Below are 12,871 nucleotides of genomic sequence, written 5' to 3'. Positions count from 1 at the left end.
GCGCTTACAGATATGGTTTTAAAGCGCGGTATTATTTGAAATTAGAAACCTAATTAATTTAAAATGCATCCATATTAGTACATTCGTAAATGTACAAATGCGTAATTACGTCGAACTTGGAAACATCGTTTCCTGTTGAGTCAGTAATTTATAATTATCGATACGCTGCTATAACCCTATAAAAAGAAACTGTATATAAATATATAAATAATAATTTCATTATTGGTAAAATAGTAAATGGATATTTTTTAACGCTGTAATCATATTTTCAAAAGTAATCGCAGTAAGGATAAAATATAATTAGCATCGTTTAATTTGTATAAATGAATGTATAGAAATACATAATTCATTGAGTAGGTTGATAATTTTTTGATGTTACTGAAATAGTGAAAAATTATAATAATCAAGTTTAAGAAATCCTTTATAATTACGTTACATTCTTTACGAAAGAATATTACACGTGTTTATTAAATTTGCGAAAATTCGCGACACCTTCGGAGCAAAGCACGCGTTCTCCACATTGCAGAAATAGGTTATCTCCGTACGCCGCGTTTCACTTCACACTTTCATCCTGCCAGACAACTGGTTTTTGCTTTGCTTGCGGATTAACGGAGAGGAAAAAAATATCGTTATTTGTTGTAAATCGAGATTATTTTTCCGTGTTTGTTGCTGCGTGGGTGAAAGGACAGAAATCAAGGTCGACGTACCGTGTTAGTGATACGAAATCGACAGCGGAGAGGAGAAACACGACTGTCCTTTAATAAGAGCGACCTTTAAATGCGACGCGTGAACGTGATAAGAAAACAGATTTGTTAGTGTAGATACGAGGGGATTCACTGTAAACAAAAAGAAAAAGGATGACATTGTGCTTGGGACGAATTCAAATAATTGCGAGTAACGTGCAACGCATTCTTTTACGAGTGATGTTTAGGTTATCTCGTCGGATGTTCATCGAAATTGGAACACGATGAAATACCATGGATATTTCCCGTGACAAACTGTCCAGTTTCACATTCGGTTATTATTCAATGAACCTTTTCGTGAACTTTTTTAAACATTAATTAATACGTTCGTTGTGATGAAAGCGGTGTGCATGGCTTCAATCAGGTTAAGTTACTACAACGCGTTGTCTACATTGTTACGACAAAATTGTTGCTCAAATTTGTGGAAAAGGAAATTGTAAACGAACAATTGTTCATCTTACTTCGGCTGCATTGTCAAACAAAAAATTTACACTGTCAAGGAAGGACGTTCGGATTTGATTTGTGACTGCACATAAAGAAGAAGCAAAATCAAGTCAAACGATTTATTGCACGTTGTGAAACTGGAAAAAGTAAATGAAATATATTCTGTTAATTTTTGGATGTAAATATTAAAGACACGAGTGATTGTTTCACCAGTACTATTATTTATATTTGAAGAATAATGCTTGTTAATACTTACTTTGTGAAGTTGCAACACTTTTAACACCAGTTTATAAGTTTAAACAAATTTTATTGTGAAACATTGACAAAAATGAGAAGTACTTTTTTTCTAAATAATAAAAGCAATATAAGTTTAATCTTCCACATATGGTGCTATTAATGTAATATATGAATGTATAATATTTGTTCAATAATATTTTACATAATTATACATATATATTTATTTTGAAAAATTGTATTGGAAATTAAAACAGTGAAGTGAAATTTTTACTTTCTGCTGTAATTTTTAATTATTATTATTTTTATTTTCTAAGCATGGATTTGTTTTATAAAGATTCAATTAATAAAATCATTGATATCCTGTAGACTTAAAACTGTATGTATTTGACAAATAATGTTATGTTTTTATAAATTTATAATGTTATGTTTATATGAGAAGTAATATAGTTTAATCTTAAGAAGAAATCATGACAATTAGAGCATAACAAATGTTAAATTGTGATGTGGTGTATTTTAAATATAGTGCTTGTGCCATTCCTTTCATGTATAAGACACTGGCCACAGTTAATGTTTCACGAACATCCTTATGAGAATTATAGAAATTTAGGACCACCTTAAAAAACAAATCATCTTTTTGTTAAAATTTGTATGAAAAATTCTGGATAAAGTTACTCCGATCATGACAGAAATCACTATTCAAGATCTACAGAAGCTTCTTATATACTTCTCAAAAAATACTTATCGAGCTAAGGATGCAGATAGCACGGTAATATTCTTACATGCACATATGTATGGTACAAATTTCAGATTTTATAATTGTAAAATATGTTTTTTTTTTAGAGTCAAGCAGTCATGCAAAGATGTCTGCTGCTCACTGATTTAGATTATACTCACTCTATAATAAATAATAATGGAGGTGATCTCAGCGCGCACTATCCTAGCCATCTTATCATTTTAGAATATGAGAAGTATAGAAATCCAAATATGTGTGATACACCACCACCACTGCCACGCACAACAGAGACTATATATGAAAGCATGTATGACCCTAATAAATTGAAGGAATTGATCAAAAGTGCTAGATTTGCTAGGTGTCGTTCAAGATTTCCACTGCCAGTAATATTGTATAAGGGTAGACATGTGTGCAGATCAGCCACTCTATCTGGAGGACCAGAAATTTATGGTAGATCTGGGCTAGATTATTTATTTGCTGGTAGCGAAGGAATAGTTTCAATACAACAAGTAGATGAAGCTCGTGGGGGTGATTCTGTACTTAGTGACTGGCAATTGTTTGATAAAGTTAGACATCAAGACATCAAGCTTCTGAAAACGCTTAATGTAGGAACTATAATTGATTTTATGGTTGAGAAGAAGAAGGTCAAATTTGGAATGAAGTAAGTAAATAAACTGAAACAGCAAATTTTTATGCATGCTTCATTTGCAGAAAGGAGTGGTTCTAATGAGTGTCATTTCCATTATTTTTGAAAGTCATCTTGTATTAATGAAAGTGCTATTGAACAATATAGAAATAAATATACAACTAGCATGCAGTTATATATTATTCATTTTATTTATTGAAATTTTTTAAACAATCAATATCAGTATTTTATTTTGTGAATTTTTATTAATTTATTTAAATATGTAATTCTGTGGGAAAAGGATTTAAACCATAAGTAACTATGAAAACAATTCTTCACAGATTCAGTGAAATTTCATAGCAGTTAATAGCATGATCAGTTTTTTTTATTCTATGAATCCACTTTTAGAGGACCTTAAACAGAGCTCTTTTGTTCGGTACTCAGCGTGACATCCTCGGAGAAAGTAGACAAAGAGAAGAGGTACTCCGACTTCACCCTAATTTCACTGCCATATCCTGGATGTGAATTCTTTAGGGAGTTTAGAGAAAACGACTACCTAGCTAAAGGTTTGGTATTTGATTGGTCTCAGACTCACGTAGATGCACAAATTGGTGTGCCAGAAGACTCGATTTCTACTCAATTACGAATCAATTGGGATCAATATCAAGTCTGGGATCTAGTCAAACTTACTCAAAATTATTTAAAACTCATATTGAGATATTTGAGTGATAGTAGTAGTGGGATATTAATACATTGTATCTCAGGTAGGTATTATTCTTTTCATGCAATATAATTTTTAATTTGATAGATACAATTAGCACTAATTATAATTTACAGGTTGGGATCGCACACCGTTATTTATTTCATTATTGAGGATCAGTTTATGGGCTGATGGTGCAATTCATACTTCATTAAATGCCTATCAAATCCTTTACTACACCATAGCATATGACTGGATGCTATTTGGACACGATTTGGAGGACAGATTAAGCAAAGGAGAAGAAATATTTTTTTTCTGCTTTTATTTTCTGAAGCATATTCACGACGAAGAATTCAGCATCCACCTACGTCATAACAGATCTAGGCATACAGTTCTACGGAATGACAGTGACTCGCAATTAGATAACGTAATGTTTGATAGCGAATCGGTAGTTACGTTGAGTTCAGTCAGCTCCAACTTAAGTCTGAATAGTTGGTGTAGTTCTGTTAGTCAAAATAGTAGGGATAGTCAAGATAATAATCCACCGACTGTGTTTCACTGTGCTTCCACAGAGAGTCAGGATGACTCTCATAGCAATGGGTACATATACTTCTTTCAATCAAATATATTTTTTATTGTAACAATTGCGTGGAACAGACACACGGTATATAATTTTAATGAATATTCTAGAAACGTTGTACCATGGTCATTCTATCCTTCTCCGAATAAAGAAGGTATTTCTCATGGATCACGATCACCTCTGCCTCCTAACCGGACTTCCCCTGTCGCGGTTCCTGTACCCGGACGATTGCGACAACGAAACGAGTCCTCGTCATCTGGAGGTTCTTGGCAAATGATATCGGGAACCGGAAGTTTACGTGGTTCTACGACTGCCAATGCTCCTCTCACAGATGGGTTAACATCTAGTTTAGTTTGCAAACCCCTTTGTGAGACTTGCACTGGACACGCGTCTCAAGAATCAAGCACAACGATCATTGAAGATGAAGCGTGTGCATCGTTAGCGCAGTAGGTATCATAATAAACGCGCAGCGAACGAGGTAAAAGTTTCAAATTCTATGTACCTTTATATTTGTTCTAGATCCCGCAAGGAAAAGTTGCAATGTTTAAGAAGAATATTTTATAACGCTTATAGTCACACTGTTGGATTTCGAATGAAAGACAATTCCGAGTCGAGCGGCTTCGGCCAGTTACTCGGTAATTTTGCCGAAAAAGTAGGCATTCTTTCTGTTCAACGCACATCCTTGTGACTATAACGTCATTAACTTCCCACAATTATGAGTTTATTGTTATTGATTCCTTGATTCGATTGAGAATTTTATAAAACGCTATACAATGAAAATAAAATAATTGTACATTATCGTTTATGTGAATAACGCATTGTTATACAAGAGAACTGCGTGTATACGCGTGACATGAATAAAAACTTGATATTTTTGTATATATATATATATAAATATTTATATGTATATATATATGTAAATATGTGTGTGTCTACTCGTTTGCTTTACATTTATCACGTACATGTATGTGTATTTATTACTACCATCTGTATAAAATTATTAGCACAGATGAATAGTAGTATTTAAACAAATTATAGAGTGTTAAAACTTATACAATAACTCTAGTGGATCATTTACCCTTAACTCACTGATTATTCAAAAGAAGAACAAATATTTGCATGTATTTTTTATAATTTCTTCATTTAATAGTTTTTAAACATTGAGAAAGTTACAAATTCATTACATATACAATTCTTGAAGGTACAACATGTTCTCTGCACAGAGGACACTGGGGTTTAGAATTCAACCAATCGGTAAGACAAAACCAACAAAACAAATGACCACATGGTGTAGTAGTTGTTGGTATTTTTTCAAGACACAATTGACATAATGAGTTACTATGTTTATCATCAGTTGCTATATATCTGTCAACATCATTTGCACTGTTACTACTTTGCCAGATTTTTAATATGCACTGTGCAATGGTAGCAACTCCTAATAATCTTAATCCCCAACTTATACTATCAGTTGGTCGCCGACCATACACCTTCAAATTTAAAAAATGAACTCGTACAAACTGCATTAATTGATATTAAAAAATAAATACATCACACCAATATTACCTTTGCATAATCTATACCTGCTATTCTTTTACCTAGACTATAATATTGACCAAATAAATAAAATAATCCTTTATGTACAACAATAAAAATAGGTATCAAGCTATATAGTTTTGGTATAACAGAGTTTAAAAACATTACAACATTAGGTCTTAATTGTGAGGAAGGATGATTAATCGATAATTCTAATCTTTTCAATAATTTTAATAATCCTTTTTCTCCAAAACATTCCAAAATCACTGCCAAAACCCTTGCCTAAGTGCATGAATGTACTGTATTAATGAATCATTTTAACATACAGATCCCATAATACTTTGAATACGTACAAACAATGATGGAACTTTAGAAACTTTTAAATTTGCTTGTACAATTCCAGTGTATTCTTCTCCCAATGTTTGATTGCCCATTCCAGTTGTAAAAAAGAAATAAATTAATTTGAACGGAATATCAGAATGAATAAAGGGTACTAAACTTCCTTGTCTTCCAAATATTTGTAAAAAATCTACAAGTTTGTCTCTTAAATGTTTGATGAAATCGTCATCCCTCTGATGCGACCGTAAAATTTCAGCTTGAGTCGCACTCATTAATTGTCGATATTTTTTCTTTCTTTCCATTTTGATTTTAAAATTTAAAACAACGTCTTAATTTTTATGACACAACATGTAACATCTAATTTTTTTCAGCAAATTAATAACAAAAAGTAAACTCGCGATTATAAACAAAAATATTCATGTTTAAAAATGCAACGTAATAGATATTAATAAGAAAAATATACTCATCGTAATACAAACATAACCTCAAACATTAAAACTGATGTTGTTACATTTTTCCTGCTTTATCAACTATGTACTCTTGCAATTACAGCAAGTCAGTGAGTATTGACTTATCAGTAAATACAAAAAATTGATATAAAAACATGTAAATCTTTAATAAGGATCAAAGTATGCCGCCAAAATTGCATCACATATAGCTGTAAGAAAAACAGTTCTCGTGACGTACACGATAATTATAAAACAAGTTTCCAATGCAGTTTTCAAAGCAGGTTTGAGTACAAAAAATTAACGTTAGATATTGTAGGGAAAAATAAATAGCAAATAGATACGTTCGTTTGCCTAAGATATTAATAATAAAAATACAAAAATAAATATCAGGATTGATAAATCGTGACTTCGCGTGTAGATAAAAAACAAAACGAAAGAATTATATTGCTGACTAGATACACAGTTATTAAGTTTGTTTAAAGCTTGAAGAACATTAATTATAATTTTATTATACTTTGAAATTCGAATTTCGAGAATTACCGATATATGGCGGTAGTGGATTGGTCGGTCGGTAACGCAGGCGCGTGTCGCGTTCGTGGCACCGAGTACGCCATCTTGTCAGCTGGTGATTACATAGTCGCAGGCAGAGGGCAAAGCAGCGAGCAGCAGAGAGGCATCGCCCTAGATAACGGTAGAATCGTGGGCTGGTGTCGTGCTGCTTCTCGCGAAAGTGCTGAAAACCGAGAGAATCGTAGGAACCGTTCTCGATCGGCTAGATCGTCGTTTGGACAGAGGTTATTTTCGTGGTGCGTGAACGACCGCGTCGAGAGTCAGTGCGTATTCGGTTCTGAGAGGCGAGCAAAGGAGGACCGTGCCCCGAGGAGCTTTGGTGCACCCGCGCCGCGCGAGACTTTCGACCAGTGCGGAATATCTGAGCCAGTGACACGTTCGGTTTCTTTTTTACTTTGTTCCGTGGCCTCGTCGTACCGGCACCAGTCCACGGATCCTCCCCTTGCCTTCGATGTGTCCGCTACGCCGACGGGACGACGAACCGAGCACAGGAGTAGTAGGAAACGAGTAATCGCCGGAGAATCTCTGTAGATTGGGATATAGTGGGCCGTGAACAAGGACGGAGAACGAGAGGGAAAGAGACAGTGAACGAAGGAGTGTGCGAGGAAGAAAGAAAGAAAGGGACGGATAGAGTGCGACAGAGGGGCCATTAGATTCGAGGGGTACGGGTACAACCAGTACACAGTACCAAGTGTATTCAACGAATATTTCGAAGACGCAAAGGTAAGGGGAAAACCGATGTCTCTATAGGGATACATAGTTTCTAAAAAAAGAACAGCGTCCAACCCCCCCGTGAGGTCGTGGCGTGGCACGCTAGGCAAACGCCGCCGGAAATCATACGCGGTGGCCGCTCGCGCGTTTTCTTAGTCCGATACTCGATCTTTCGTTGATTTTTAAAGATCTCCACAATTCTCGTTTACGTTCCGTCCATTTTCTCGCGTATCACGTTCCACGATCCTACGTCATCTAATTATCGCTGGCGTTGTTCGCGCCGTGACGATCGCTCGTGTCCGTGCCGGTTTTTCTCGTGTCAAATAGTGTCTGTTGTTTCCAGTCCAAGTTTTTCGCGTAGGGTAGGTGCGACGATCTATCTCGTTCCGATCGTAACTATTTTAATGGTGTATTGATTATCGAAATTTATTGATACTTAACACATCGACAACTTGACACATAATCTTATCAATTGAATATATTAGCCTAACTTATCCACGACCTAACCCAACCCCTATATAACCACCTTTCATTCAAACTAACCTAACCTCGATATCTCAATATAACGTACACACACGTTTCAGTCATATCCAAACGAATGCTAAAGATCTTAACAAGAATAATTTGCCTATCATATTACGCTAGGTTATATTAAATAAATATGAATGATAAAATTGCACGTTACATGCTATTTCGGTTACTCTCATTAGCTCCGACGATATTATCGATACAACGTTCTCGATATCAGCACATCTAAACCGCGCGATTTATCAGTTTCGCGATAAACTTTATCATTCAAGTTTGACCGGAAAGGAAGTAGAAACGTTCGAACATACCGGCAAGGACGAAGCGTGTAGCCTCCTCGAATACTTTCGCCTGTTCGTCGTCTTCTTGACTGCTTGGTGATTCACGTGAGTCACTTGGCGGCGCAGGAAGTGACTCGAGAAGAAAGAAACCCGGCAACGTGCAACAACGCTGCTCGTGTCTCGAACATTTGTTCCTCGTGTTTATAGAGGCCTCGTCACACTCACTGCTATTCTTCGTTCGAGATTGAACATTAACTCGAGTCAAACTCGTGCACCGGTTCTAATGAATTTTACGACGTACGAAAACAATGTATCACGCGCGTGTCGCCGGAAGGTTCATGTCATCTTTTTATCGTTCTACTTTATTCATTTAGCCTGTACGATTTTTGTCACGGGTGTGCATATGACCTCCTCGGTCGTTGAAATGCTCGGATAATCTCTGCTATTCGAAGTTATTGTTGACACGGATCGACGACGGAGCTGGAAGCGTGGCTAATTATTGGCTTCGTTGAATCGGTGCGGCGTAGAATGCAGCGTACTGTCACGTGACCCGTGAATTCTGTTTTCGTGGTATTCTGATAGCTGCACAGTGATTTCGAACGATCGAAAGTCGAGTGCTACGATCGATCGAGTGTTAACCTCTTGCCATGTCGATATGGAATAGTTTTACATGTGTCAAATATCTTAACCTCAACTCCGATTAAACTTTATCGAAAATTTATGAATAAAATTGTAACGAATAAACTTGTGTAATTGTTTGATGGGTTAATTTTCAAGATGGCGCTAAAAATCGATTTATAGCGATTCAAGCTAATCGTCTGAATAAATTACGTTGGCAATTATCGAGATATTTAAAGTGTTAAGATTAGTGAAACATTGACGGGTAATTTATGACTGTTAAATATTGATTCCAGTGGAGCGTATTTTAAAAGTTAATGAAATAAAATCGTGGAACAACGAAACTTGTTGTAGCAATATAAACGGGAATGGTGAAGGTGACAAGTTATCAGAAACAAAGGAGATAACAAGTTTGAAAGCTGTCGCGTGGCTAATTTAACGTACTTTATTTTCAGTCCTTGTCTTTTTTTTAAATTCGATACACAGGTTAATATATAGTCACCGAGAAAATAGACGGTAAAATATCGAGGTCAATCTGTGCGAACAATGTTAATGTTGATTTTTAACTAACTTTATTTTACCTTCAGTTAAAAATCAAAACCATATTTGTTTCCATGTTACTTTTCGATAAAAGATCATATTAATTCCCTGTTACATTTAATCCTCTTAAAACAAATTACCACGTAGTTTTTGAAAGTTATTAACGGTGAAAATATTTTTTCAAAATTAATACGTTTTCATCCACCGCTATATATTTCCAGTAAATTTTAATCAAAGAAATTTTTTAAAGCGAATTTTGTTTTTACCAAATTTCGCACAATAGAACGATAAATCAATCGAACGGTATAAAGAACAGTTCACGAATTTATTAACTTCACAGGAACAGGAACAAATAAATAAAAAAGAAACACAAAAAAGGTAACGTTTTATTGAGCGCGTGGTTCGTTTTAAATTATAACATGAATAAAGATGACGCTTCGAACGATATTGGTATAGTTTTTTTCCTCTTCTTTCTCTTTCTCTCTCGTGTCGATAAAAAAAAACGAATTCCGATCCAGGCACGACTAACTTTCGAAGTGTTGGAAATTTTACGCATATCTTCAGACGTGACGCAATGTTCAGATACGAGATAACGAGTACCGTTGTACGGGGGAGAAAAAATTTCAACAACGAATCTTGTGAAAAAACGGTAACCATATCTACGTGTATACGTGCGCAGAAAAATGGAGCAGACGTTGTTTTATAAACATCGTGGAGAATGTCGGAATTTATTTTTGATAGTATGAAAAATTCCTCGATTTCTCGCGTTGCAATTTTCGACAATTCAAACTCGACGCTCGATGCAAATTCGCTGGGCGGGGTTTTCTATGCGTCTGCATTTCACGCGTTGAGGGCATTTGAATTTGGCGCGCTAAGGGCATTTGAATTTGGCGCGCTGCAATTTCCGAGGGTTTGGCGCCTTATTTCTGGAGATACATATTCGACGTTGCAATTTGTATTCGCTGTACGATGTATAGTAATTCTATGCCGAATTTATGAGTAGTTAAATAAATCGAAGGAAAAGCGTTAAAAATGGAGTCCGAAAATGTTGGCAAAAAATCAGCCTAGGTAAAAGCGCGGTATTTATAGAGGCTAAGGTCGATATTTATCTGGATCAGTGAGCATACGATGAAATCATCTCCGTCGTTTTTATTTCGCGAAAAGCCTCTCGTTATGCGAACGCGGAACTCGTCGACTCAAACACCGTATTGTCCTTAGACAAGATCGCTGACTGCGCGAAAAGATAAAACGCACCAGATGGAAACTGGTGGAAGATTAAAAAGCTCGTCAAATTTCCCGATATTTAATATTTTCGAGATCGTGAAAATTGTAATATTTTCAATTCTGTTGCAAAAACTTATCAAGTTGCAATTATAATTCGATATATCACTTGGTGATTTTTAGTAACAATGGATAGGAATTAAGAAGTCAGAAGTTGCGCGATATTTCAGTGCAGAAATAAATTTTTAAATAAGACACGGACAAATGATTCGTGGATTTGATGGTAACTATTTTAGGCGCAAGTAGGATAGACCCAGTTTCAAAGTGGTGGCACAATGCTGATAGTTTCGTGCAAAATTGCTATTACGTTCACTTTGCGAGGCAAGAGTGACTCACGATCTAATGCAATCATTTGTAACGCTCACGGTGTGAGAAATGACGTAACGAAAGCGTATCGCGTCATATCCGCGTTGTTCTCCACGATATTTTTCTATATTTCATCGTGTTCGCTCTTGTCGATTTCATCTTATGTGTATTGCATTCTTTGTTGCGTTATTTCTTTTACTTAATTACTCTTATTATTAAATTATTCTTATTGCAGACTCAAAATCACTATGCACCTAAATACTGTGTTTAGGTCCAAGATACAAATCTCGTATCTTATAATTTAGGTTAAATATTGTTTAATATTAGGCTAAATATTGTTTTTAGGTCCATAATACTTTTAAATACTTTTTATTATAAAACAAAAAATTTGAGACTTTCAGTACATAATTTAATAATTAATTATAACTGACTATTCTCTATTTGTCTCAGACTTATAAACACTGAGGTATTTTATATATACTAATTATAAAACAGTTCCAAATAAATACAAACGATAAAGTAGTTCAAAATAGATTTGGAAGCTTAGGTACGTAAATTTTTATGGAATACATATTTGCGATTTCTCCGGAGCGTTCCCTCCAATTCGCCTCTCCACAATCGTGTATTTATAACTTATTGGTTATTCATTTATAGCACAGCAAAGTCACGTGTGTTTATGAATAAGTGCTATTTTGTCTCGTGAAGATCAGTGTACCGATCGACAAAGAAATCTCTTGAGGGGAGTAGAAATACTTGACACCGAGATTCTTGCCAAAGTACTTTGGTAGAGAATCTTTCTATTACATGTGAATTCAAAGTTGGCGCGCTGTGATCCCATGTATCGTATTCGATGCGTTGCAATTTGGATGCATTCGAAATTGACGCATTGCAATTTGGATGCAATAGAATTTGATGCATTGCAATATGGGTGCATTTGAATTTGACGCGTTGCAATTTAGGTGCATTCGAATTTGACGCGTGGCAATTTGGGTAAAATTGAATTTGGCGCGCTGCAATTTCGGTGCATTCGAATTTGACGCGTTGCAATTTGGGTAAAATTGAATTTGGCGCGCTGCAATTTGGGTAAAATGGAATTTGGCGCGTTGCAATTTGGGTGCATTCGAATTCGACGCGTTGCAATTTGGGTAAAATGGAATTCGACGCGTTGCAATTTGGGTAAAATGGAATTTGGCGCGCTGCAATTTCAGTGCATTCGAATTCTACGCGTTGCAATTTGGGTAAAATGGAATTTGGCGCACTGCAATTTGGGTGCATTCGAATTCGACGCGTTGCAATTTGGGTGCATTCGAATTCGACGCGTTGCAATTTGGGTGCATTCAAATTCGACGCGTTGCAATTTGGGTAAAATGGAATTTGGCGCGCTGCAATTTCAGTGCATTCGAATTCTACGCGTTGCAATTTGGGTAAAATGGAATTCGACGCGTTGCAATTTGGGTGCATTCGAATTCGACGCGTTGCAATTTGGGTGCATTCAAATTCGATGCATTGCAATATGGGTGCATTTGAATTCTACGCGTTGCAATTTGGGTGCATTCGAATTCGATGCGCTGCAATTTCGGTGCATTCCAATTTAACGCATTGCAATTTGGGTAATATCGAATTCAGTGCATTACAATTCCAATGCATCCAAATTCT

General features: G+C 35.7%; 3 protein-coding genes across 4 annotated transcripts in view; 2 read left to right on the top strand and 1 right to left on the bottom strand.

Annotated features, from left to right (window-relative positions):
- Positions 1 to 342: 342 nt before the first annotated feature.
- EDTP (Egg-derived tyrosine phosphatase) lies at positions 343 to 5,877 on the top strand. Its single transcript, XM_003703482.3, has 6 exons — positions 343 to 2,190; positions 2,265 to 2,818; positions 3,227 to 3,546; positions 3,620 to 4,082; positions 4,173 to 4,508; positions 4,582 to 5,877. The coding sequence occupies exons 1-6, from the start codon at positions 2,104 to 2,106 to the stop codon at positions 4,748 to 4,750; spliced, it is 1,929 nt and encodes a 642-aa protein (XP_003703530.1). The 5' UTR covers positions 343 to 2,103; the 3' UTR covers positions 4,751 to 5,877.
- Positions 5,185 to 6,844, bottom strand: Pex10 (peroxisomal biogenesis factor 10). The gene is made up of 3 exons (XM_003703483.3): positions 5,949 to 6,844; positions 5,626 to 5,877; positions 5,185 to 5,549 (listed from the first exon to the last, which is right to left on the bottom strand). Exons 1-3 carry the CDS (start codon positions 6,234 to 6,236, stop codon positions 5,232 to 5,234), a joined length of 858 nt encoding a protein of 285 aa, XP_003703531.1. The 5' UTR covers positions 6,237 to 6,844; the 3' UTR covers positions 5,185 to 5,231.
- Positions 6,845 to 7,053: 209 nt separating this feature from the next.
- Rap1 (RAS oncogene family member Rap1) overlaps positions 7,054 to 12,871 on the top strand; it is a 33,166-nt gene continuing 27,348 nt past the window's right edge. For both annotated transcript variants that reach the window (XM_003703484.3, XM_012286019.2), the window contains exon 1: positions 7,054 to 7,676. The gene's annotated coding sequence lies outside the window, so the exon portion shown is untranslated. The remainder of the gene's footprint in view (positions 7,677 to 12,871) is intronic.

The sequence above is a fragment of the Megachile rotundata genome, chromosome 15, assembly GCF_050947335.1.
Source record: "Megachile rotundata isolate GNS110a chromosome 15, iyMegRotu1, whole genome shotgun sequence".
NCBI lineage: Eukaryota > Metazoa > Arthropoda > Insecta > Hymenoptera > Megachilidae > Megachile > Megachile rotundata.
Note: the sequence above shows the minus strand (reverse complement) of the source record. Positions and strands in the feature narration are given on the sequence as shown.